This window comes from Macrotis lagotis, chromosome 3, assembly GCF_037893015.1.
Source record: "Macrotis lagotis isolate mMagLag1 chromosome 3, bilby.v1.9.chrom.fasta, whole genome shotgun sequence".
NCBI lineage: Eukaryota > Metazoa > Chordata > Mammalia > Peramelemorphia > Peramelidae > Macrotis > Macrotis lagotis.
Genome location: NC_133660.1, coordinates 43,279,442 through 43,304,753, shown reverse-complemented (window position 1 = coordinate 43,304,753; position 25,312 = coordinate 43,279,442). Strand labels below are relative to the sequence as shown.

The 25,312-nt window shown below is 34.8% G+C and overlaps 1 protein-coding gene across 1 annotated transcript; it reads right to left on the bottom strand.

The window, feature by feature from the left end:
• Positions 1–343: 343 nt before the first annotated feature.
• On the bottom strand, positions 344–25,312 carry FGF5 (fibroblast growth factor 5). Its single transcript, XM_074227387.1, has 3 exons — positions 24,958–25,312; positions 14,916–15,019; positions 344–718 (listed from the first exon to the last, which is right to left on the bottom strand). Exons 1-3 carry the CDS (start codon positions 25,310–25,312, stop codon positions 368–370), a joined length of 810 nt encoding a protein of 269 aa, XP_074083488.1. The 3' UTR covers positions 344–367.

The following is a 25,312-nucleotide window of genomic DNA, read 5'->3' as shown; positions in this document are numbered from 1 at the left end:
ATAAAAATAAAAATGTTCCATGTATGTTCTTTCAAGTTGTTTTGTAAAAATCATCAAAATACACAGTCCAATCCTGAAAACAGAAGTCCAAATACCATTGAGAGTTAAGCAAACAAAAAGTTTTCCATTTCACTGATCTGAAGTCATCTTCTTTCCTTCAGGTTACTGCTAAGATCATCACTTCGGTTTAAGTCCTTTTCTTCATTGTCAAAAGCAACATGGCTTGAGTCTAGAGATACAAAGTATCACCTCCCTGCACGTCCTTAATGGAAAAGAGTGGAACTTGGCCTGCAATTCTAGGCCTAGAATTCTGTAGATACACATAGCTACTACTGAAGGGGGGAAAGTCTCTTCACAAGACCAACTACTATCCAAAGCGAAACTTGAGTCTATATTTGACTGTATTTGGCTTCTTTCGAGGTGCAGGAAGCGGAGCCTTTGGTTTGACCAGGTGAGGAGGTCGTTTGTTTTTTTCTGGAACAGTGACTGTAAAAGAAAGTTCTGGCTGCTCTGACTGTTTGAATCTTGGAAGGAAATGGGTAGAAATATGTTGGGGTTTGACCCTTGGGCTGCAACCTCTTTTGGCTTTACCTCTTTTGTTCAGTGCCACATACCATTCTCTTCCAGTCTTTTCTGTCCTGTGGATAGCTGAAGCATAGGTATTATAGCTGTTTTCTTGAAACCGCTCCTTGAATTTACAGTCATCTGTAAACTTGGCCTAGAAATCAAAATGAGAGAATTTTTGACTTTCAAAAGGAAGCCTTGAATAGAATTGAGTGATAAAATTTTCAGCATGTTATTTTTTTAAAGTTTGGATTCCAGGAATAGGAAACCAATGTTTTTAGTGATTCCTGTTCCATTCCCTTAAAAAATGATGCTTTTGCTATTACCCTCAACACAACTCCATCATTCATGATGAAGATTTCTGTGTGTGGATTTCTGCTGAGTTACCACAGACTCAGTAGCCCGAACATGAACAGTCATAAAAGCTGTAATTAGATGCCTTAATGTAGTTAATTATCATTAACTCTATGAACGGTCTAAAAATAAATGACCCCTGAAATTTGTAGTCACTTATAGATTTGTAGGGAAAAAACACCTTCTTCTAAGGCTGATCCTTGCAGATTCCTGAACTCTTAGCCTTAAAAGTAACCAGAAACATTTCCCTGAGAAATTGTCCCTTGGCAACACATGAATTTGTGTTCTGAGACCTGAAAAGAAGTATAAATTTTCCATCATTATCAGTAAGATTTGTAACACTAAGAGGGGGCCATCATATGGTTTTTATTCATATTCAATTGTAGCTCTTTGGGTTTTGGTTTTTTTCATAGGCATAAATAGTCACAGAATATTAAGTGACTTCTAATTTTTTCTTTTGTGAATCACACAATGACTACTTTTTATACCTGTTGGGTGACATGTTTTCTTTATATATATAAAAATGAAAAATATAAAATATTTATATGCAAATATATAAGTAAATATCAACATATAAATTATTTACATATAAATATCATCACATAAATATTGCAAATCTTTATAAAGAAAATATGTCATCCAATAAGTGTATACAGGAAACGATGCTTCATTTAGAAAAAAAAATTATTATAAATCACTAGCACTTTGCGGCTATGGCTGTGAGAAAACCAAAAAGTAATTCTAGGAAGGAGCAAACCAATAGGAAGATTGTTGTAGTTTTGTTTCCCCTTTTATTCTTGTAGAGAACCATGACACCAAGGATGTGATGCAAAGGCATGCAAGAGAATTGGATTTAGGTGAGGGGGAGCTGTGTAAAATCACCAGCCTCACTTTCATCCCAGGAGCCAGATATGGATCAGGAGAAGTGGAGATGGCTGTGAATGCTGTGACCTTTGTTGGTAAGGAGAGAAAGCAACAACATGTTCTCGTAAGATATGCTCTCCCTTTCTTGTGGAAATATATTATTTGCTGGAAGGAGAAAAAAGAAAGCTATTTTGTATGTGATAGAGAAAAGAAATGAGGAAAAACACAGATTGTGCTGAGAGAAATTTTTAAAAAAGTATTCCTTCAGCTAACAGTTCTGAGAAGACTGAAAAAAACTTTTCTGAGACAAAAGTATTGTGTGCATTATTTTCCCATTATTAATTTAAATGTAACTATTTTCAGGACTTTAGGAGTTTATTATTAAAAAACTTCAAATCAAAGGACTATTTAGGACTATCGGACTAATGTGTAATAACCACTTATGTCATATTCAACATTGCTGTGGATTTTGGATTTCCCAACTTCCATTAGAGATAGGTCACTCAGACCCTGAATCAAGATTTTAGAAGCTGGAGGAAAAAAATGGAAAGTGCTACTTGGAGAAAAAGAGAATCTTCTAAAATGGGAAGAGCTTGTTGTAGGGTAGTGCGAAAGCTGTCTTTCTAAGACCATTTACAACTTGAAAGAGAAGAAACCCCTTGAAAACTTGCCAATATTTCCCTTTATTCCCTTCATGTAGAGGAAACTCATCACAATTTCTAAAGAGAGAGAGGATTTTTGTACAATCCAGAATGAAAGAGAATTGCTCTTGGTCAAAGGAAGCCAGGAACCTTTGCAGACTTTGACAGTAAAAGATCTTAACCTATTAGTGGCCTAACAGAATAACAGAAAAAACGACCTGGTTCAAAAGAGGTACAGGTGACAACTGGTACAAAGGCCTGCCAGAAAGAATCCATACCTGAAGACTCTATGAGTTGCTTTGGATACATCCCTTTCCCTACTCACAAGCTTCTATATTGGGTTCCTATAAGAGTATTATCAATCTCTACCCTTCTCCTCTCTGCCCTCAATCCATAGAGACCATGAAAGAGTATGACCCTAGATTTATAAGTGGTTTGTTATGTTTCTATTATATTTGTTTTTGTCTTCCATTAAGTAATGTTATTTGACTTGTTATTTAATAAATATTTCATGTTTAAGAATTAATGGTATCATTGTGACTTTTTAATAAAAATATGAAGCATACAGAGAGGAATTAAGGGGCTACAATTTAACTGATCCCTCCCCCAGGTTACATGGAAAAGCCTAATAATGAATAATAGTTAAGTTCTGTTCACATCTGTAAAATAGGTGGGATGAGCAAGGCAACACCAGGAAAGAGAAAGAGATGAAGAGAGGGAGTGAGAGAGACAGAGACAGAAACAGAGAGAGGCAGATAGAGACAGATACAGACAGAGACCAAGACAGAGAGAAGCAGAGAAACAGAGAAAGACAGAGACACAGAGAAAGAAACACAGAGGGAGACAGGCAGAGCCCAAGAAAAAGAGACAGAAAGACATCTGTATAGAATTGAATATGTTTGGTATATCTCTATATTTGGTACAATGATAAAGCTCTTCAGAAGTTCCAAAGCTATTTCACAAATATGCTTTATTATGGATCAAAAATTATTGATATAATTTTATTCATATTCTATTGTAGCTCTTTTCATGAAATCAAACCCCCAAATCTGAAATAGTTTTAGAAAGAAATTTATTAGGTCAATAGTAGAGAGAAAGAGAGATGTCTGGAAAGAAGAGACTCCCTTTTTCCAGGTTCTAAAAGGTTTTGAATTCTATTGATACTGGCAAAATTATCATTCACAAATCACACATGAAAGCACATGAAGGGATCCCAAAACAGCCTGGGTGAATCCACAGGACTGAATGTGGATTCAGGATCTGCAGGAATCCCAAATTTTTCTTAGCCATCTGTTAGATTCCTAGAGAGTCACCAAGGTCAAGAGTTTCCAAAACAGAATAATAATAACAATATAATAAACAATATAATAAAACACTCTTTCCACACAATAATGTTCTGAGATAGGCAGAGTGAGCATTTTGATCTACTCTAAGTAGTTGGGCCACATGTAGTCTGGGGCTTATATAAAATGATATAAGTGACATAATTTGCTTAACACTGGTTATTTACATTTAGGTTCAGTTTGAAATTGAATGGCAGATTTTACTGGGGAATTGTGTCCCTGTACATTCAAATTTTCTAAAACTTTAAGGCTGAAAGTCTTTAACCACTGATAAGTTCAAAATTCAAGAGGCTGAAAACTGAATACTTTAAACAAAATACAATATCTTTGAGGTCTTAATCTCATATTCTAGAAATCTCTCCTTAAGGTAAAAGGCAATGCTTAAGGTAGGAAGGTATTATGCTAAGAAATCATATGGTAATTCTTTTTATATTTTTGAAAAAAGATTATTATAAATAGAAGTTTGAATTTGCTACTCATTTCTTAAGTTTTTTTTAAGGACTGATGTGTTCTTTAAATTATGTAGCCTTAAAGTTTTACCATAAGATAGAAGCAATAACGCTCAGGGATATTTCTTTTACATGAAAGGATAAGCATCTTAGAAATGATTATGGAGTCAGGTTTTAGAGAAAAGTGAAAGAAATGAAATATATATATATCCTTGAATTTGCTCTTGAAATGTAGATGAATGCAATGAAAAATATCTTACAATAATGGTACACAGATCTCATTTTCATTTTGGTCTTGCAAATCAATTGCCTACACAACTTAAAATTAGAAATGACCAGAATTGGGAAAGCCCAGAGTTTGAGCAAAGTACCTTGAAATAAACTGAACTCTTTGGCCCCTGATTTGTATTTATTTCCCTTAAATATGCAGTTGAAAAAAGGTGTAGGGATATGACAAAATTTGTTATTGTTGTTCTTTTCATTCAATGAAAGGGCCTTATTTCACTATCATAGATAAACAAATATTGCTTTTCTGGTCTTAGTTCCTTTCCTTGGTATCCATAGAATTAGTGAAAACCCTCCCTGAAAAGCCTTGTTCCAAAAGCCCTGATTTTTGAAGATGGGAATGTTCAAGCATCCATTTTTCACAATGCATCCTTGGTTGAGTAAAGAGCATTGCAGATTAGAGTACAGTTTTAAAAGCTTCTAGAATATGAACAAGTGGGTTCAATGACCATTTGAGAGGTTAAATTATATTAATGGAAGCAATTCACCAATCTTATTACATACACCCAGAATTCTAGACTGTTTGGGACATCTTAATTGGTCTTTAATTATATGTTTTGTCTGGAAACTTCCTTATGGCAGAAAAGACCCATTTGAAGCAAACAGTTCAATGAAATGCTTCCTCAGAAAATATAGGTTTTCCATAAAGAAAATTGACCCAAAATAAGTATTACTAGTCTTATGCATGCATGGGATTAATTCAATATGCATCACATGCAGTGAAACTTTTGCACTAATTCAACTTGAATTTGCATGGGAGGCATCAGAGTAGATTTTTTATAAACATAAATTTTCCCTTCTGCCATTTTCTATGAAGTCACCAAGTGGTGCAGTATCTACAACTTGGGTTTCATATCAGAAAGTCCTGAGTTCAAATGTTACCTCTGACACTTATTGACTGGTTGATCCTGGATATGTCTATTCACCTCTGCTTTTCTCAGTTTCTCCAACTATAAAATAGAGTTAATAATATCACTGTCTTTTCAGGGTTGTGATTAGGCGAATGCTTGGTGAATAGTAGATACTTAAAAAATGCTTATTCCCTAATAAGTGCTTATTCCCTCCCATGAGATTTCATTGTGAAATCACTGTTTGATCAGAAATCTTATCAGTCTTATGGGGGGGGGTTGCAAGGCAATGGGGTTAAGTGGCTTGCCCAAGGACACACAGCTAGTGTCTGAGACAGAATATGAACTCAGGTCCACCTGACTCCAGGACCGACAATCTATCCACTTCACCACCCAGCTGTCCCTCATTATTCTATTTCTAATAAAATATAAGTAATATCAGAGAACTAGTCAGTCATCCCATCAATAAGTATTTATTAAGTATCTTTTATATGCCACTTTGATAAGCACTGGAAGTAAAAGAGAGGTACAAGACTATTCCTGCCCTGAAGTAGCTTCCAGTCTAATGGAGAGTCAACATGGAACTAACAATATAAAAACAAAACATAGACATAGATAAGGACATAGACATAGACATAGAAATAGCCATAGACATAGACAACCAGACATGGACATGGGCATGGACATGGATATGGGTGTCAACATGGGTATTGACAGACATAGACAAAGGCATAGATATAGACATAGACACAGTCTAGATCAATAGATCAGGACTAGTTGAATCACCAAAATCAGAGACAGGAACAATAGTTTTAGATCAGCTTGGAAGGTAGTTTCTAATGAAATGCCTCAGGGATCTGTACTTGGCATTGTGTGATCTAGAACATATCTATTGGGGGTAAAACACATAGATTATATGTTTATCCCATTTTAAAATGACAGAAAGATGTTCAGAAGGATAACTAATTCACTGGATGGAAGTCAGGACCAAAAAGCTCTGAACAGACTAAATCTAACAAGATGAAATTTAACAAGGCTAAATATAATGTTTTAAATCTGGAATTTAAAAAAATATTTCACAAGTAGAAGATGAGGCAGATGTGACTAGATAACAGAATTTCAGGAAGAAAAATACCTTGATTCTTTAATGAACTTTAATTTGAATGTGAGTCAGCAATATGATATGGCACAAAAGGGGAAAAATCATTCTTAGCTGCATTGAAATTCATAGAATCCACAGAATGATAAAGTTCTGGTCAGTCTTCATCTGAAGTAATATGCTTGTTCTGAGTACCATGTTTTAGAGTTACTCACATGATGAAGTATCTATAATTCATGATAAATGAGGGTTCTTTGAAGAACCTGAGGATTCATTATAGAGAAGAGAATATAGAAACGTGATGGTTAATTTAAGTTGTTGAAGGACTGTCATGTGAAAGAGATAAAAAAGCCTGGTCTGTTTGGTTTTATAGTACAGAACTACGAACAATAGGTAAAAGAAAGGCTATCTTCCATTCATTGCAAGCAAAAATTGTTGAAAATTAGAATTATCCAAAAAGTGATCCTTTTCAGGAATCCATGGGACTCCCTTGAAGAGTGATCAGCACACATTAAGGGAAACAATAAGAATCAAGAGGAAAGTCAACAGAAATAAGAGCTTCTGGCCAAGAACTGGGAATGAAGTAGATACATACCTATCTGTCAATTGAGAAGTGGTCAAACAAAATATGACACTGTAATATAAAGCAATATTATTGTGCTTTTAGAAAGGGGTAGATTCAGAGAAACCTTGAAAAATATGTATGAATGGATGACAAAGTCAAGTAAACAGAACCAGGGGAACAGTTTATCTTAAGGAAATAATAATTTAAATTAAGACAACTTTGATAGTCAAGAACCATGATCAATGCAGTGGCCAGTCACAGCTCTAGGAGACTGATATAGAAGAATGTTTCCTTCCTCTTGACAGAGGTGGTGAGAAGTGCAGAATAGGTTACATTTTGTTATACAGTCCTTTCTAACTAAACAATTTTATTATCCTATATAGAAAGCATAGGGAATTAAGACAAAAAATATACTAACTAGCCATGGGACATTCTAACAATTGAGTGAAAATATTTGCTTTATGAAAATAAATCCCTGATTTTTCTAGTTTCCTTATGATTTACTTCTTTCCCCCTAGAACAAAAACAAACAAAAAAAAAAAACAAAGAAATGATCAAAGAGATCAAAAAGAGCACAGAATACAGGTAAAGTCTGTTCAAAAGTTCATCTCACTGAAAGATGACTTTTTCAGTCATTTAAATTTTGTTCTAATATGTCTTGATGTCTCATAGTCATGTACTTGTATTTGATGTACTGTAGTTTTCAGGAAGACCATTTCTTGAGGAATGTTTTCCTTTTACTCCTCTTAACTTTTTATTCTTCTTCCACTTATTTCCTTTACAATTCTTATTTCATTTTTTAAATGTCTTGCTTCATTTCTTCTAGTTATTCATGTAGTCCTTATGAAAAAACCTATTTTTCCCCCTCTACTTGCAGTTGCTGTGGAGTTAACTGCTCTTTCTTTGGGGAAATTTCTAGATTTGTACTATGCATCCGATCTCTGATCACTATTGAAGATTTGGTTTATTTACCTATGCTGTTCATGAATTTTCTAGTGGTCTCCCTATGTATTTCCTATGGGTTTCTGGACGACTTTTTGTTCAATCCTGGGAAGGAAGAATTCATTCATCAACATTTCTCATTAGATTTCTTGATCATGATTCAGTCTGGCATGTTATTTTAGTGATTTTTTTCTAAGATGGGAATGTTAGAGGTGGGTAGTTTACCTCCATTTGGGCAGCTATCTTGGCCATCTTTATTTCCTAACCAAAAACAATAATTCTAGGACTGGGGATTTTGTGCCATATAGGGAGAGAAAAATATTTTGAAACTATTGGACCTTATAATCAAAATGATAATAACTAATATTTCTAGAATGTTTTGAAGGTGACAGACTGTTTTGTCTTATTAGATTCTTTTATCAATCCATTGACATAGATACATCTAGTATTATCATTCTTACTATTTTTGGTAGTAGATGAAAATGCTGAGGTCCAGAGAGTTTAAGTGACTTGCCCATAGATAGCCACGTGTCTACAAAATATTGCATACTAGATTCAAAACAACATCTCTCTCACTTCCAAGTCAAGCATTTATTCGACCCTATTAAAAGTACCCTATCTGTTGGAGCAGTGGCAGTATTGTGTAAAAAGAGAAAGAGTAGAATGGTGATCTAACAATTAGGTCCAAACCCAAGCTCTGCTATTTACTAACTGTAGAACATAAAGCCTATCCCTTGACCTCCTAAAATTCACTTTATTCCTTTCTAAAATGAGGCATTTCAGAGAAGAGGGGAAGAAAAGGGGAAGAAGGGAATAGAACAAATATTAATTAATCACTTACTGTTTGCCAAGCACTGTACTAATTATAATTGTTACATTTACTATCTCATTTAATCTTTATGACATCTGTGGCAGGTAGTATTATTCCCAATATAAGGTTAAGGAAACTGAGGAAGTCAGAAGATAAATGACTTATCCAGGGTCACATAGTTTTAATAGTGTTTGAGACTGGAATTGAAATCATTTTCTTGACTCCTGGATCAGCACTCTAGCCATTAAACCACCTCTATCCATTATAATCTAAAGGAATTTAGAGATAATCAGTCCAATTCTATCAGTTTACAGTTGAAGAATTATAGCTCAGAGATCCTAAGTGATTTGCCTGGAGTCACTTAAGGACTAAGTAGTAGAATTAGAATGACCATGTCCAACATTTAGGACCAGTTTTATTGCTAAGATTCTATTAGTACTTAATACACTGTGATTTTTCCAAATCAATAGAATTATAAAAATTTTAAAAAGTTACACTTCCCTAGAGATCTTCTAGTCTCATAAATTGCATGTCTAAATTTGAAATATTGCTATTAGACTTGAGAAATTTAATAAAATGCAACCTCCTGCTTCAAAGACATCAATCTTCTCAATCCATTTGCTTAGATTTTCTCTTTCCCCACATACATGCATACACACACACATATCCTTACACTGCATATATGCACATATGCAAATATCTAATATACTTATTTAGTAGGTTTTGTGTGAATACATACAGACATATGTATTTAAAATGGATATGTTTAAACATCAAGATGAAGCTTTGGATCTGAAATCAGATTTATCCTTGTCCTGTATCAGTGGATAAATGCCTCATAATCAAAAGATTTGCAAATTGCTAGTAGAATCAGAAACTACCTTGCAACATGCAATATATAAATATAACCTAAAGGTATCCAGGTTTACATGGCATAAAAAGAAGGAAAAAGGTGAATTTAAATTTTAAAGATAGATGACCCCATTCCATTTACATATTGGTATGAATTTGTCACTCACAATGCAATAGAATTTTCAGAGATGAAAATGACTTCAGGGCCTTCTAGCCCAACTTAGACAAACAAAATTAAATTATGACATCCTAGATAGTAAGGAGATAGGTAGGAGGAGGCAGGGGATCTAGATGATACTTTACAAAGGGTATAGTTAATTAACAATTGCAGATATTAATGAAAATTATTGTTAAGTTTTTCATTTTAATTTGTGAGAAGTATTTCTGGTCTTAAGAATGTTTCCTCACTCTCTCTCTCTCTCTCTCTCTCTCTCTCTCTCTCTCTCTCACCCCTACCCCCAACCACTTATTGTGGTTTAAAATGGGAAAAGCTAAACCAGAATCCCAGTAGCTATTCCTAGACGAGCCAATGGAGACAGTATAAAGTCAGAGGAGGGGAAGCCTTGAAAGTGTTATTTTAGGGCTGTTTCTCACCTGTTTCATAATGTCCTCCATTTAGATTTTTTTCTATTGTAACATTCTCTTGTAGCTCTTCAGTTCGAAAATTAAATATCAATCAGTGATTTGATAAATACTTATGTATTGCCTATGTATTAAATATTATTTATTAATCACCATATTAAGTCTTGGGGATTAAAAAAGGAAATAAACAATCCCTGTCCTCGTGGAGCATATATTCCATAGCAATTAAAAAAATACAATGATATATATATATATATATGCCATATAAAGAAGAACAAATTCATTTATACTAATCTAGTTCTTTAAGGAGTTCACTGAATGAAAATAGTAAGATTCAAAAGAGATGTCTGAGCTAAAATAAGATTGTGATGAAGCACATATCCTTTAAGGAATAGGAATTATCTTGGGAAGTTTTAAACTAAACATAATTTAGAGAAAGGAAACATCTATTAATAAGAAGTCAGAAGGTACCCTAAGTAATATATTTTTAACAAAGAAGTGAGAGCTAAGCAGGATTCTGAGCTGCCAAGGAGGATACTTTCCCACCTTGCCAAGAAGCAAACAAAATCTTTACTGAGAAAGAATGCTAAGGGGGAGCTAGCAGCTGCCTTGTAGGAAGTTGGGAGAGATATCCTCCAGAAGAGTAAAGTCTGGACTTTTTGGGGGGAACTCAAGAAGGACTACTACTAAACTTCCTATTAAAATGTAAAGAGTGGTGAGAAGGGAAAAAGGAAAAAAGATGGGGAGGTAAAGGGATGACTTCTGAGAAATTTTTGAAATGTTACTTAAGAACTATCTGAGAAAGAGAAGAGGTATAGAGGGAATAATTCTAGCATAATAATTTGAGTGGACTTCCCCCACTGAATTTATGGTGATTTATTTTTTTTTAATTTTTTGCTACAAGGGAAAATCAAGATGAGATTTTAGTCAAGGATACCGCATCTGACTATCTTGACCTGTTAATACTATATTGCCTTTGTCAGTGAATATTAAAATTTGTCCTCATCCAAAAGTAGAATTGATTATTGTTTTTTCCCAAAAAGTATAACAAGTTATCCTCTTATATATACACTAGATTAGGTATGTAATTTTATATAGGAATATAAATATTTTACAAATTTTCTTTCAACAGAACTGCCAACCCCACAGTAGCATTTATTAAATAATGGTCAAATTCTGAAAGAATGAAAGAAATAAAATTTCTGTGACTGAGCTAAATAGTGCTATAAAAGTAGTTCTTTGTAAATCTAAACAATCCATTTTGTAAAGTCAAACAAAAACAATTTTGAAGGAACAAAAACCAGGCTTTCTTCATGTCTCAAATCCCAGCTAAATAGAGAGATCCATAATTGCATTCTCATTATAAGGAATACTCATTGGGTGATTGTGAGGATTTAATGGGTTAAAATTTGTGGAGCAGTTAGAATTGTGCTTCAGACTTAGTAGGCACTTAAATGCTTGTTCCCATTTCAAGAGTCTGGACTGATGCTGGGGCTATAAGCCTGCTGATTAATAGGCATTCACCTACCAATGAACTGAAGGGAAATTCATTTTTGAGTTTCAAAGATTCATCTTGAGGTTTAATCAAGTATTTATAATGTTGTCGACCAAAATCTACCCATTAAAATTCATTTAACATGCCTAATCAATCAATCAACAAACATTTATTAAGTGCATATTATCTGCCAGCTGCTGTGCCAGCCACTTGGGATACAGAAACAGAAAGGAAGTAATCTCTTCCTTACTTCAAGGTCTTTACATTCTATCCAGGGACAAGTACACATAAAAGTATGGCCATAGTACTTAGACAAGATAACTTAGTAAAATCAGCATCAGAGACCTCATGTAAGTAGACTAAAGTTAAAAATGTACTGCTAAAAAATCTAACTCCAGATGATACCCCCAAAATAAAACACAAAATGCTAATAAAATGCCATAATTAGAACTTTCTGACAGAATAAGTTAATCCCAATTTTTCCATATGGGACTTAGAAGAACAGAACTTTATTTAGCATACATTTACCTAGTTCTAACTACAAGATTATTTTGGACACTCAGGTTGTGCCAACAAACCCAAGTTAGTAATTCTGTAACTATCCAATAAACGCTAACCGAGATCATTTCAAAACAGCAGTAGCAGCTGCAGTAGTAGCAATGTATTTTCCCTGGTTAAGGTTGAGAATTGAGGGGAGCATTGATTATAGAACAAATTGCCTCATTTGTTCCTTTAGCATGCATTTTGAAAGGACTATATTAATGATTCATTGTTCATAGAACCTCAAATGTGTGTAGGTATGCAGTAGGTTTCTTTGTTGAACTGAATACTTTAGCTATATAGGAAAGCTTAGCATCACTAACAGATTATTTATTGAAAGCAACTCAAAATCATTCATCTAGATTTCATAATAAGGTTTTTGTATGCTGTTACATATCTGTCTTTGTTATTACAATTCAATTTATTTGGGAAACAGCATTAAGTTTTCCCAATCTTAAATGGGAGGTTTCAAACAAGAAAAAAATTCTGTATAGGACTGATAATTCTTAGGATTAATATTATTTCTAAATCCAGAATCCTTAAAAATCTACTTCTTTATAATTTAATTATGATGTCATATAAAGAGAAAAGGTCCCACAAATCTCATTAAATTCAGATAGGAGAATGAGGGCTTGAAAAATTTGATTACAAAAGACTCTACATAATTGTAGGATTTAATATTTAGCTCTACTTGAACTCAAAATCATCAAAATGACTTTTATATCAAAGCATTTCAGTGAATGATGGGAATGTGACTTGCATAGTACTGTTTAAAACTCATTAGGCCATGAAATAACTATCCTTCCAAGTCAGGACAATGGAGTACATACTGTTGATGCATTATCTGTGCTATTTTGACCAGCCGCCTTTAGACATTTGGGTCAAGTTTCTAGAAATTTGTTGTTTGAATTTGACTGAGGAATCGAGTATCCTATCCTCATAGACTAATGTAGCTAATTGGCATCCATTTGTAACTCAGTACTTTTGGTGACAATTGTCCTTTACTTAGCCCAAGTTTCATCTAATTTATGCAAACCATAGTCTAAGAATCTGAATTTAAAGAAAACAGTAAAATATTTTTCTCTGCCTAAATTAAACATTATCAAAAAGCAAGGTTATATTATATGATAAAGCCAAACGTATTAATTATTTTATCTTTTTACAAGTGAAAGTAGATTGGTGAAAAATTGTTCTGTTCATCACAAATCTTTATTATTGATGTTAATCATATAACTAGATTTCTACTCATAATGCTAATTGGACTTGTCATAGAAAGGGGGTATTTTTACATTACCCCATATGATGCTACAGCAAAATAAATATAATAAAAGGGAGCTTTTCAAATAGTATATCATTATAGTTACCACATAAAATACTGACTGAAAATTATCTGTATAAATTCACATACATATCAAATATATGTCAGTGTCTAATTGAAATGAGAGATTATAGAATTTCACTATGATCTCTCCTTTATCTTAAAAGTATTCTGTAACTTTAAGCTGTACTGAAGGACCTAAAAGTATTTTATATCCTATTATTCATTCCAAGAAGCAATCAGAGATTTTTAAAAAGCACACTAAATGGTAAAATGATCATATTATAATGCATTTAACCAATATGTGAAAATTATTAGAGTGAATTCAACTCTAAAATCATCATAAATTATTTTCCTTTATTGAATTAAAGTGTTTCTCCTACCAGTTATTGTTCATTTTAATCTCCTTGAAAGGCATTTATTTCTTGAAAAAATGTCTTTAAATCTATTCACCACATTGGAAAAAAAATTTCCATATTTATTTATTTGAATAGTCCTCCCTCCTATTGGTGCCAGAAAAACAATGATTTGTAAGGTGGTGATAAGCACTATAGTGTCAGAAAAACAAGGAATATTTATGAATCAAAATAATCTTAGAAAGTACAAGGCTTTTTAGTTATAAAAGCAATTTTCTATAAAACTAAAGTACAAAAGATAGAATACATGGAAATAATTGTTAGAGGAGACTAAATACATAAATGTTTATACTTTCCATTCAGGAAAAGAAATAAAATTACTTATCTACACAGAAATTTATTTGTCTGAAATTTGCAAAATACAAACTACTTCTATACAATGTGTATTAGATAATATTTTATGTAATCGTTTAAAGAAACTATTGTATGGCAGAATCTTTTTTAGGTGTATACAAAATAAACTCAAAATGATTATGTGTCCTAATCATAAATGTAAGTATTCATGAACTGCATTTGCACGATTTATATTCATTCCATTTCTTAGCATTGAAAACTCGCATTTGACAAGTAAAATAATGTTATTTCTAAATATATTTTTTGTAATTAATAAGGATGTTTTAATCCAATAAAATGTTTGAGTAAATGAAATGACTATCAAACATGTAATTGTAAAAGACAATTTTTGTTAAAATGAAAATGAATCTTTAAGTTTAATATCAATATGTATATACCTATATGCAAATGCATATATATATACATATATGTGTGTGTGTGTGTGTGTGTATATATATATATATATACATATATGTGTGTGTGTGTGTGTGTAGACACAAACATTATATATCCCTGGACAAGTTGTCACTTCTACCTATGATTTTGGAAAATAACTTTGCATGTAACCGTTCCTTAACATCTTTAATTAATGAACATAATGCAATTCTACTTACACTTGCATGGAGTTTTCCCTTTTTTGACATCGCTAAAAATTTGTTGCTGAAAACTCCTCGTATTCCTACAATCCCCTGAGACACAGCAAATATTTCCAAAATACCTAGGATGACAGAAATCCCAAAATAAAACACAGACTGTTTTATAATGCTGTGAAGAATTCAATGTATATGTAGTTTCTCTTTATTTTATATCTTCTATGTGAAATCTAAACTACTTTCTTGCTTTGATCAACATTCACTTTGAAAAACTTGGTTAGTACCTTAAATGATTACTTTCGGGCTCCAAAGATAATTGGCTAGTCTTTTTCTTTTTGGTTATCAATATTTAAGTGACTTCATTCAAGCATCGATACATATTTATTCATTAGGATTTGATGATGATACCTCTGATGAGGAAATTCCAGGATTTTTTTTTATTAATACTCCTTAAAACCCAACACAGGGTTTTTGGCAAGAGTAATCATAAGCCTGCTTTTCTGTGAAGTATATAGAATTCACTTTTTGAATCAAGTATAAAGAAAAAATCACTGAGCATATTACCTCTTTAAAATCAAATCTGACAAATCTTTATAACTAGACAAGGATATTTTCTATTTCCAATTATTAAACAGTGAATTATTATATAAATGCTACAGTATAAAAGGTAATATATGCATTACAGGTATTAAAGAATTGTTGATTCAATAAAATTAAGCTGAATAGATGAAAGTTCTTATAACTTATGCTTTTATGGAAATGTAAAAATTAAATTACAATTACTTATTTCATACTGAACATTAGTCCAAAATTTTTAACACTTCTTTTTGGTTTTTATTCCTTTATTCGGAAATTGCATATCCTCAGGGATTAAGGAAAAAAATCAAATGTCAGAAAATCATAAGTGAAATGATTTTGATTTAATCCCATAGATTTGCATTTTGAGAATACATCTTATGTCAGGAAAAGAGGTGTCCTAGAATATAAACTTAAGCATCTTACGTAAATAGCAGAGAAATGATGGATGTTATTATAGAGAGAAATTCCTCCAGTTTATTTTCCCCATTATCTGTGCACTGAAGAAACATGGCAAAAGAAGCCTACTTGTCTCATCATGTGGTGGATCTAACACCACTTTCAGAAAACCTGATATATAACACTTCATGTTTATAATCTATCTAATGAAGTATGATCATACTTGTATCACAAAAGGATGTTGTAATTTAATTTAGATTTTCTCCAAATAGCTCCTGCAAAAGCCAATTCTTCCTGGCACATGGGGAATATTTTCAAATTTCTTCAATTTAAGCTAAACCTTTCAGAACCTTATTAGTTGTCTAAAATGAGGTGTGACTAAAGGTAGCACTATTGAGAGCAATCTCTCCGCTGTTTCATGAGATTAACTGGCCCAAGTAAGTAGGACCATCTGAAGAATTTTTGAAAAAAACAAATTCTTATCCATGAGTGCACAGTTTATTTGAGGAAAGTAACAACTAATTTTAAAATGTTCACTTTAAATTAAATCCTTTTAGAAAAAAGAAACATTTAGGATGTGAACAAATATACCAGTTACTCAATAAGGTATTGCTTTGTGAAATCTGATTTTCAACATGTTTTAAATACCATTACTCTTTCAAAAATCTCTTGAGACAAATTATTTAACATTAAAACAGATCTAACCATAGGAAATTAATAAAAGACTTATTCTAAAGTTGCTGCAAATTTTGTTTATAAAGAACTCCAGAAAAAGTTTCTATAAGAGTAGTATTAGTGCCTTTAGAAATTCATAATTTTGCACAGACTGTGTGTGACAGAGAGAAAGAAAAAATGAGGAAAGAGAAAAATAACCCCTAAAATATGGAGTGAGGGTGGCAGGGAAACAAAAATCCTCTATGAATTTCCTGCTTAATATTCCTTGGAACTTCACATTCTAAAGTGCCCTATTTGAGTTTCAAGAAGACAAATCTAAATTCATCATTCAAATGACCTTTGATCATTTAAAAATAAAGTGCATTAGATCTGTAAACATTTTTGAATGCTTGCTAACAAAGAGCAACAAAATGAAATACATACTGGAAGTGTATTTTCCCCAAAGTAATAGTTATAAATCTAGTTAAAAGATGGCATCGACTTATTTGAATAGAAATGAACAATCTGATATTGTTCATTGTTGATTTCTGATATCAAATGTAGCATTATTTAATCTTTATTTGTTTCTCAGGGTTTTGACAAAAATATTTTGACTCTTAACATTAACACTTTACATCTGTTTGGGGTCTATGACCATTGTTTTTTTAATGAAATGAACTGTACTTTGACGGACTTATTCCTGTTAAATTCATCTCTTGAGAAGTTTAGATTTTTTTGTACTTAAAATTATATTTGTTTTAATAGAATGTAATTTTTAGCTAGTTGCAACTGACTCTTATACTTTTACATTTCCTAATATGAAAAGTGCAGTCTATTAGCACAAGGTCTGTTAATTCACTTAGGCATTAACTTGCATCTAGGAAAATATTTCAGACTTTGTTTTAATGCTGGCAAACATTATAAAAATGGTATTAAAGGCAATATGTCCAAAGAACATTAATAGTGATTTCATTGTAATTCATTTGTATTGAACATTGGATCAAATTTTGCATGTTCTTTCATCACAAATACTCCTAGAAGTTTCTGGAATGCCATTGTGACAAATCTCACTAAATATGTCAGACCTAGGACTGTGGTTGTGTGGATATGAATACACGTATTCATAGAAATGTTAAGGACTACAGTCAGCTAATATCTATCATAAAGAAGAAAGTAACAATGCAGACCTATTATCCTTAGAATCCTCGAAGCTTGAAGATTAAAATCATAGTGGGCTAGCAATCATATTATACCAACCAAAAGAGAAGGCCCTAACAGAATGTGTGGTTAACATATTTGCTGACCAGAAATAAATCATTAAAAATGATGAAAAGTAAAATTCATATTCTTGCCTCAGACTCCCGCTCCTCCTTTTATTATCCTTTTTTTCTTCTCAGAAATCACCCTTCCATTCTCAATGTCCTTTTTAATCACAGATGAAAATTATCTAAGATAATTTACCCTGAGGGTTTGCTGATTTAATATGCTATCTTTTCCAGAAGGTTTGCATTTTAAAAGAAGATCACAAGGAGGGAAAAATGCAAGATTCCAAGAAATATAGCACTAACAGAAGAATATTAAGCCTAGAAGATATTTTGAGGAGAGTAGATCCTTAAGTGCCTCCCAAATGACAGGACACAGGCACTTAATATGCCCATTGTTCCAAGATGCACAATTATACACTATAATCTAGCAAATGAAAATGTTGAAAAGCAATGAAAAATTAATAGTAAAAATAATGTTTTCTTGATAAGCACCCCCGGCCCTGGGATATTAACACCAGAGGAATATATCTTAGTTATAAAATCATATAGAATATGCTTTTTGTTCAGGGATAACAAGAAATCTAATAATGTAAAAAATTCCTTCCTTGGTGAAAATTTATTTCTCTGATCTATAAAATTATATTTTGGAACATTAAGCAAAGAGAAGGACTGAAAAATATATATGTCAAATTCAGACACCCAGACAGTTCTGGAAATCCTCAAACTGTTTGTCCTCCTGAATTACCTTACATTGCCCAAATCCACCAGAAAAAAAAAATCCTTCTGGTCAGTTAAACCAATTTAAGCCAAAAAATAACCCTGGAGGTTTTTTTTTAAATATGTCAATAAACAGTTTATAGTGATTTTATCTAATATACATAGTCAAGAGATGGAATAGTCATTGAGTTTCAATTTCTTCATCTATGAAAAGTCTATGTAAATCATATCTTCCAGAGTAATTATGGTACCTAAAGGAGATGCTCTAAGTAAAGTGGCTAACCTGAAAGTGTTAAATGAATACTGTCATTTGTATCTCCCCAATGGTCAGTGCAGAGACCAGCATAGAAAACTTATTTTTTAAAGAAGAGTATTTTTTTAAAGAAACAAATTAATGAATTATTGCCTAATTTTGACTTCCCTTTGCACAAAGTAGACAAGGCCCCAATCTGCTTTGGCTGGGAAGAACGTAATAATGACTATTGACACATAAAGCTAGAACAATTGACTGATTGAGTTTATATAAATATATATATATATATATATATATATATGTACATATATATGTGTGTGTATAGATAGTTGAAAATAGCATTTTGGACAAAAATCAAATGATTTTTTTTTCAATTTTCAGGCAAATGTTTTGACTTCATTGAGATATGGCCATTGTCTACACTGTAACTCATCTAAAACTTGATAATTCCCAGGGGATTCCCAGAATTGCTATGGCATTTCAAAAGCATTTGCATTCCAGCTATTTTTGAAACACATAAGAAAAGGGGGGGGTAAGATGGGGTGGGACAGGATGAGACAAATAACTTTATTGATCTACTGAATCAATGAAGGATACCTCTATTATCCCTTCGATTTTCAATTGACAAATAACCTATTTAAAGTTATTGATTTTATAAATGAAGACCCAGAGAAAGGAATAACAGGCTCATGGTTTGCAACTACATCTTCTGTTTATTGATCAAGGACACTTTATTTGAGACCACTGACATCCTAATAAGTCTATCAGAGAGCCTAAGAATGTGTCACATTAATCATTCTATACTAATCTGACACCCTGTTCAAATTCTTTCGAGAGTCAGAGATACTAAAATGGAAGCAAAACTCTGTGACTTTAAGCTCTCTGGTCAGTTTCCTTAAAAAAATAAAACAAAACAAAACACGAGGCAGTGGGCTTTTAAAGTCCTATCCAGCTAAGATCTATCTGTTTGAACTGCAGAGCTCCAAAAATGTGAAGTTTCTTATTCTCATATAATTTTGTAACATATCCACATCCCGTCTGTTAAAATGTTGATGGTTGAAATAACTCTTTTTGAACTAACATGAATGTTAGAATGACTTTGCCTAGCAAAGCCTTATTTTTTTCTAAAGAAGGGGCAAGTGGAAAAAAAGTGAATCCATTTTCAGTAGGTCTTTGCTGCAAAGTCGTAAATGTGCTCTATTCTAACCCCATCTCTTCTCCTATCACTGGTCTCTTACATATAGTCCTTTGTTCAATTAATTTCTCTGAGTTGCATACAGTTATTTCAGATGCATGAAGCATGGTCGCAACATGGTACTGTAGAAATAACTCGGCTATGGAGGCAGAGGAAATAAGTGAAAATCTTGGCTCACACCTTGATTACATGTGGTATCTTGAATAAGTCATTTCATTTCTATAGGTCTCCATTTCCTCATCTGTAAAATAAGGTAGTTGGACTGCTCCTACCAGCTCTTCCTAGTCTGAATCTTCAGCTCCTCAGTGATAGGGCATAACTAACCCATAGGTTTTTTAAAATACCTGAAGGAGGAATGAAATAAGGTACTGTGGGGTGTGGGGCTGTGCTATCCAAGCTGCCTAAAGGCAGGGATCAGGGTTTAAACTTCCTTGGCATCCTTCACAGTATCCAGCAGAGTGCTGAGCATATAAAAAGTAAACAATAATATAATAAGAGTAATTTATATTTACACAGTACTTTATAGCACATATCATAGTTGACATTTATTACAACTCTGCATGGTGGGAGTATTAAAGTATTATCTTGAAATTTTTACAAATAACAGAATGAAGACTTGGAGAGTCAAAAGTAATTTGCACCACATCATACGGCAGGCAAATAAAGAAGCCAGTACTTGGAACTGAGCTTATAGTCTCCATGCTAATTTTGTGCTCAGTAGAGTTAAGGAATCTGGGAAACAACACTGTATAATCTCAAACCCTATATAGTTGGGGGTTTTTTGAGAAGGTGGGGTTCAAGGAATTTTTCCATTTCAGAGGAAAGTCCAATTGCAGAGACAGAGGAAGTCATACAAAAATAAAAGATCCATACAACATTAAATATACATGTTGCAGATAAAATATGGACTTATAATTTAATTCTCATAGATATCTCCTAGCTCAGGAAATGACTTTTATGAATGCCAGTCAGCCCCTTCTCTTTAATATATAGCTCAAGAGAGTAGTCTCGACCAACACCAAGAGGTTCCATGGTTTACCTAGGATTACACAGGCAGTGTGGGTTAGAGTAGAATTTAAACCAAAGTCTTCCGGGTTCCAGCCAGTAAACCATGTGGTCTCCCCAGATTATGGAACAGTATTAGAAAACTAGTCATTGAAATTAATTACTGCTGAAAAGCTTAAACTTCACATTGCTCAAGAAGCAGAAATTGCAATTAAGAATGAACTCTGGAAGGGAATCTAGCTCACCCAGAATAATACAGACATATTCATTTTGTGGCTAAGGAAAGACATTTGAGGCAATGGATCATAATGAATGAGGCTTCAGATTTCAGAAAGATCTCTGTTCAGATCCTGCCTCTGACATAGACTGGATGTGAATCATTTAATTCCTTGAGGCCTCAGGCAACTCTTTAAAACCAAATTGCAGAACAGATATACTCCTACACTGGGAAGAGTTTGTTTTCTAAGACTTTCCTAGACCATTTAAATCCCCGTTCTTCTCTTTGGCACAAAAAGGATATTCAAAAAATATCTACGAATCCTGAAAACCTATTCAACACTGTGATGAAATATGAAAGAATTAACTCTTATTTGACTGGAATTTTAAGAAAATTAGCTCTTCATATAATGACATAAAGCAACGTAGACAGAGAGAGGCAAGGTAGTGTAGTGGAAGGATACTAGGAGAAGAGTCAGAAGTTTTGGAACTGAAAATGGCAACGTGATCTTGAGAAAGTCAGTAAGTCTCAGTTTTCTTCTAGAAAACAGAAGTATTACCCTTTTCTACCCCCTTTACAATGTGGTTGTATGGATCAAAACAGACATGTATATAACATCTTATAAACCCTGATGGTTATAGAAATGAATATGATAATATTCCTTTAATTTCATACAATTCCTAGTTGTTTGAAACTCTGTCTACTAGTCAATGGGAAGCAAATCAGCTGCCCCTAGATCACTTTATGAGGCCTGGTCCTAGATCACTCTCTGAGACTATAAATTGAAGAGTAGGAATTAAAGATATCCATGGATAGAGTGAGTTTCCTCACTGGCAAGTTCTTGGAATAAATGAAACAAATAAATTCTGATCAATAAATTATTTTTAAAATTAATTTTTCCTAATGTTCACTGTGAAGCTTGGAAATATTTTTCCTTCTCTCTTCAATTGAATACTCTTTCATACTTTGGCAACAACAGACTTCCAACCATCCTCCTTTTTTTTCCTTTGTGAAGAGGGGAATCTAAAAATTAGGATTTCTTGATCAGACGTCAATCCCCTTCCTCCTACATTTACACTTCTCTTCTGCTTAGACTATCTCTTGTTCTTTTATGATTGACTTTGCTTTCATAATAGAACATTGGAACCAGCATTCATACAAGAAAAGTTTTCCATAATTAGAAATACTTATGTAGTACAAAAACTTACATAAAATGTAAACAAAAGGAGAAAGAGAGGGACTTTACTTAGGGTTCATTAAATATCCAAATTGGGGCATTATTTCAATTTTTAGATCAGCCAGGTTTGATCTAAAAAAAAAGATTTGAGGAGGGAAGCAGGGGTGGGAGTTTTGAAACACTGTTTACAGTGGTGTGCAAAGTTATTCCTTTGGAGGAATGAAAAAAGTTGTGTAAGGAGGGAAAGGTCTGAGGCTCCCAATAATGGATCCTGAAGGAGGGACCCAAAGATTTCTCGGTGGGAATGATTAGAGTAGAATGGAATTGAATGGAAAATTCCTTTTCTATAAATTCCAAGGTGGGCTTTCTTCACCCCAGAAGGTATAACAACAGAAGAAGCATGTCTGAATGAAAGGGCACTAATAGGGGACCCTAAAATATTTAATCGTGCATCCCTGGATCTTGGAGGGGGGAGAGAATTCTAATGTTGGCAGGAGAGGCAAGTCCATTCTCAAGGTAAAAATCCAGAGCCCTCTATCTCATCTCTAAAAGTTGGAGAGAGCCCTAGATTTATTTTAGTCAGTTACCCTGACTCTGCAAGCCAGTCAAACTACAAAAGTTGTTTTGGGGGTCCAAATCATGGAATATTGCAGCCCCACATCAGCACTAAATACCCATGAAGAGTATATGGGATCCAGAACCTGATGGTTCTCTCTGCTAGGGGCTTGAGTCGCTATTAATATAACCAGACTGTTAAAACAGATACATATACCAATGTGCCCCCCCCCCCCCTTATAGCCTCCAGTTCTTGTCTTTGCTTTTCTTCTCTCTTCAGCCGTTGGACTGGACAGGAACTGGTCTTATTTTGCCTTTGTCTGCACCCATAGGGTTGAAGGATTGATTCTAGGCTTATAGCTTTAGAGCCAGATTGGAACTTAGAGGTCACATTCAATTTAAAAAACTTCCCTTTTATGCATGGAGAAACTGAGGCTTAGAGGCCCAAGTTCTTGGAACTTGGCAGACTGCAAAGTGATTTAGCTGATCAGGAAGTACCCAATTATTTAACATGTTGCTTTAAAGCCTTGTTAGCTGTGAGTCTGAGAGATAGTGAAGATAGAGAGGGTTTAGAGAACTGAGAAATCAGGAAAAGATGATACTTTAGTTTGTTCTCTCTCTGTCTCTCCCTGTCTCTCTCTCTGTCTCTCTGTTTCTCTCTCTCTCTCTCTCTCTCTCTCTCTCTCTCTCTCTCTCTCTCTCTCTCTCTCTCTCTCTCTCTCCCCTACTCTTCCTATATATCCATGTATCCATGCACAATCTTTTTTAAAATTCTCCTAGTGGAAATTTTTTATTTTATGTCTCCCTGAGACACAGTCCCGCCCCCCCCCCCCCAGGGCTAATTCAGTAGTTGACTTACCAAGGTGCCCGAGATACTACAACATGAGACCCAAACAGCCCATAAACCCAGTTGGCAAGTGACAGAAAAGAAAAACAACAGAACACAATTCATTTGCATAAATGCCAATATTTACCAAGAGAGAGGTTAAAAGTATCTGAAGAATAAAGAAGAAAGGAAGCCTATAGAAAGCTGCTCCCCCCAAATTTAATTTTAAAGGTTGATGGGAGGGAGTTGCGAACTTGGCAAAGTCATACCTAGCACCAGATTCCTTCTCAGAACAAGAACTGTGAATGTTGGAGCTCATGCATCTTTAGTGCCTGTAGTCCAGTCCTGTCTGCTCTCCACTCTCTTCATAAATCAATAACTCTCCTATCTACCTCCAGGAATCCTAAAGACTGCGGACAAGCAGCCTTCCAAGTTGCTGCAAATAGCCCAGTTGCTTTTCATTCTGGTGGCCATCAAATCTCTCAGTGAAACGTGCCTGTTGGCAGAATCACCATTTTGGGGATATTTGGGAAATACAGTAGAGATGAGTGACTTGGGCATCCTTGGAGGATGTTTGTGGAGAGAGTTGGCTGCTCCTTGCCCTGGTTTGTGTTTCTTTGCCAGGAAGCAGTTGGGGCAGAGGGGGCAAGGGTGTGCTTTCATTCTCAATGAGAATTCCAGCCATGCAATCAATCCGAGCTAAGGAGAGATTCATGGAGGAGAGGAGAGCCCTAGGAAGGGGGGAACTTGCTTCTCCCCAGCCCGGGAAGTGCGGATTAGGGGGCCCAGCAAGAAGAAGAGGAGGAGGAGGAGGAGGAGGAGGAGGAGGAGGAGGAGGAGGAGGAGGAGGAGGAGGAGGAAGGACAAGCTCACGGAGGAGAGGAGAGACTAGGAAGGGGAGAAGCAAGCATTTATTAATGTTCTGGTGGTTCTGATCGTCACCCTATGGCATTATTGGTGTTTGAGGGTGGTGGATGGGGAAGGGGCCAATGTGGTCTCCCCGGAGCCCTGCATGTAGGTGTCTCGGCAGGAGTAGACAGACCCACCTAGCGGGTGGACGCGTCTCCAGGAGAGACGGTGGGCTGAGAAGCGGCCCTGGGGCGGGTGCCAGGCAGCGGGGGGCAGGACAGGATGGCTCTATCTCCCCGAACTCCCCGCCTTTCTCCCAGTTGGCCCGCCACCTGGCGCTGCGGGGCCGCTTTTCTAGGCTAGCAAAGAACTTACTTAGCATATTGGCTTCGTGGGAGCCGTTGACTTTGCCATCCGGGTGGATCTGCAGATGGAAACCGATCCCAACTCTGCAGTAGAGGTTGCCGGTCCGGCGCCCCGAGGGGCTCCACTGGAAGCTGCTGCGCTCCGAGCCGCCGCCGGGGATGCCCAGGGAGGAGGAGGAGGGCGAGGAAGAAGAAGCCGGGGAAGAAGTGCTGTTCCGGCCTCGCCTGCCACTGCCCCCTCGGGTCCGCTGACCGGCGGGGGCTCCGACCGGCGCTCTGGGGGCGACTTGCTTCTCTCCAGCCCGGGAAGTGCGGATCAGGGGGCCCAGCAAGAGGAGGAGGAGGAGGAGGAAGGACAAGCTCAT

Coding starts and splice junctions, on each gene's coding strand:
- FGF5 (XM_074227387.1), bottom strand. CDS start 25,312: ATGAGCTTGTCCTTCCTCCTCCTCCTCCTCCTCTTGCTGGGCCCCCTG. Junction 15,020..24,957: donor CCACGAAGCCAATATGCTAA/GTAAGTTCTTTG, acceptor CTGTCATCCTAG/GTATTTTGGAAATATTTGCT. Junction 719..14,915: donor AGGGAAAACTCCATGCAAGT/GTAAGTAGAATT, acceptor TTTGATTTCTAG/GCCAAGTTTACAGATGACTG.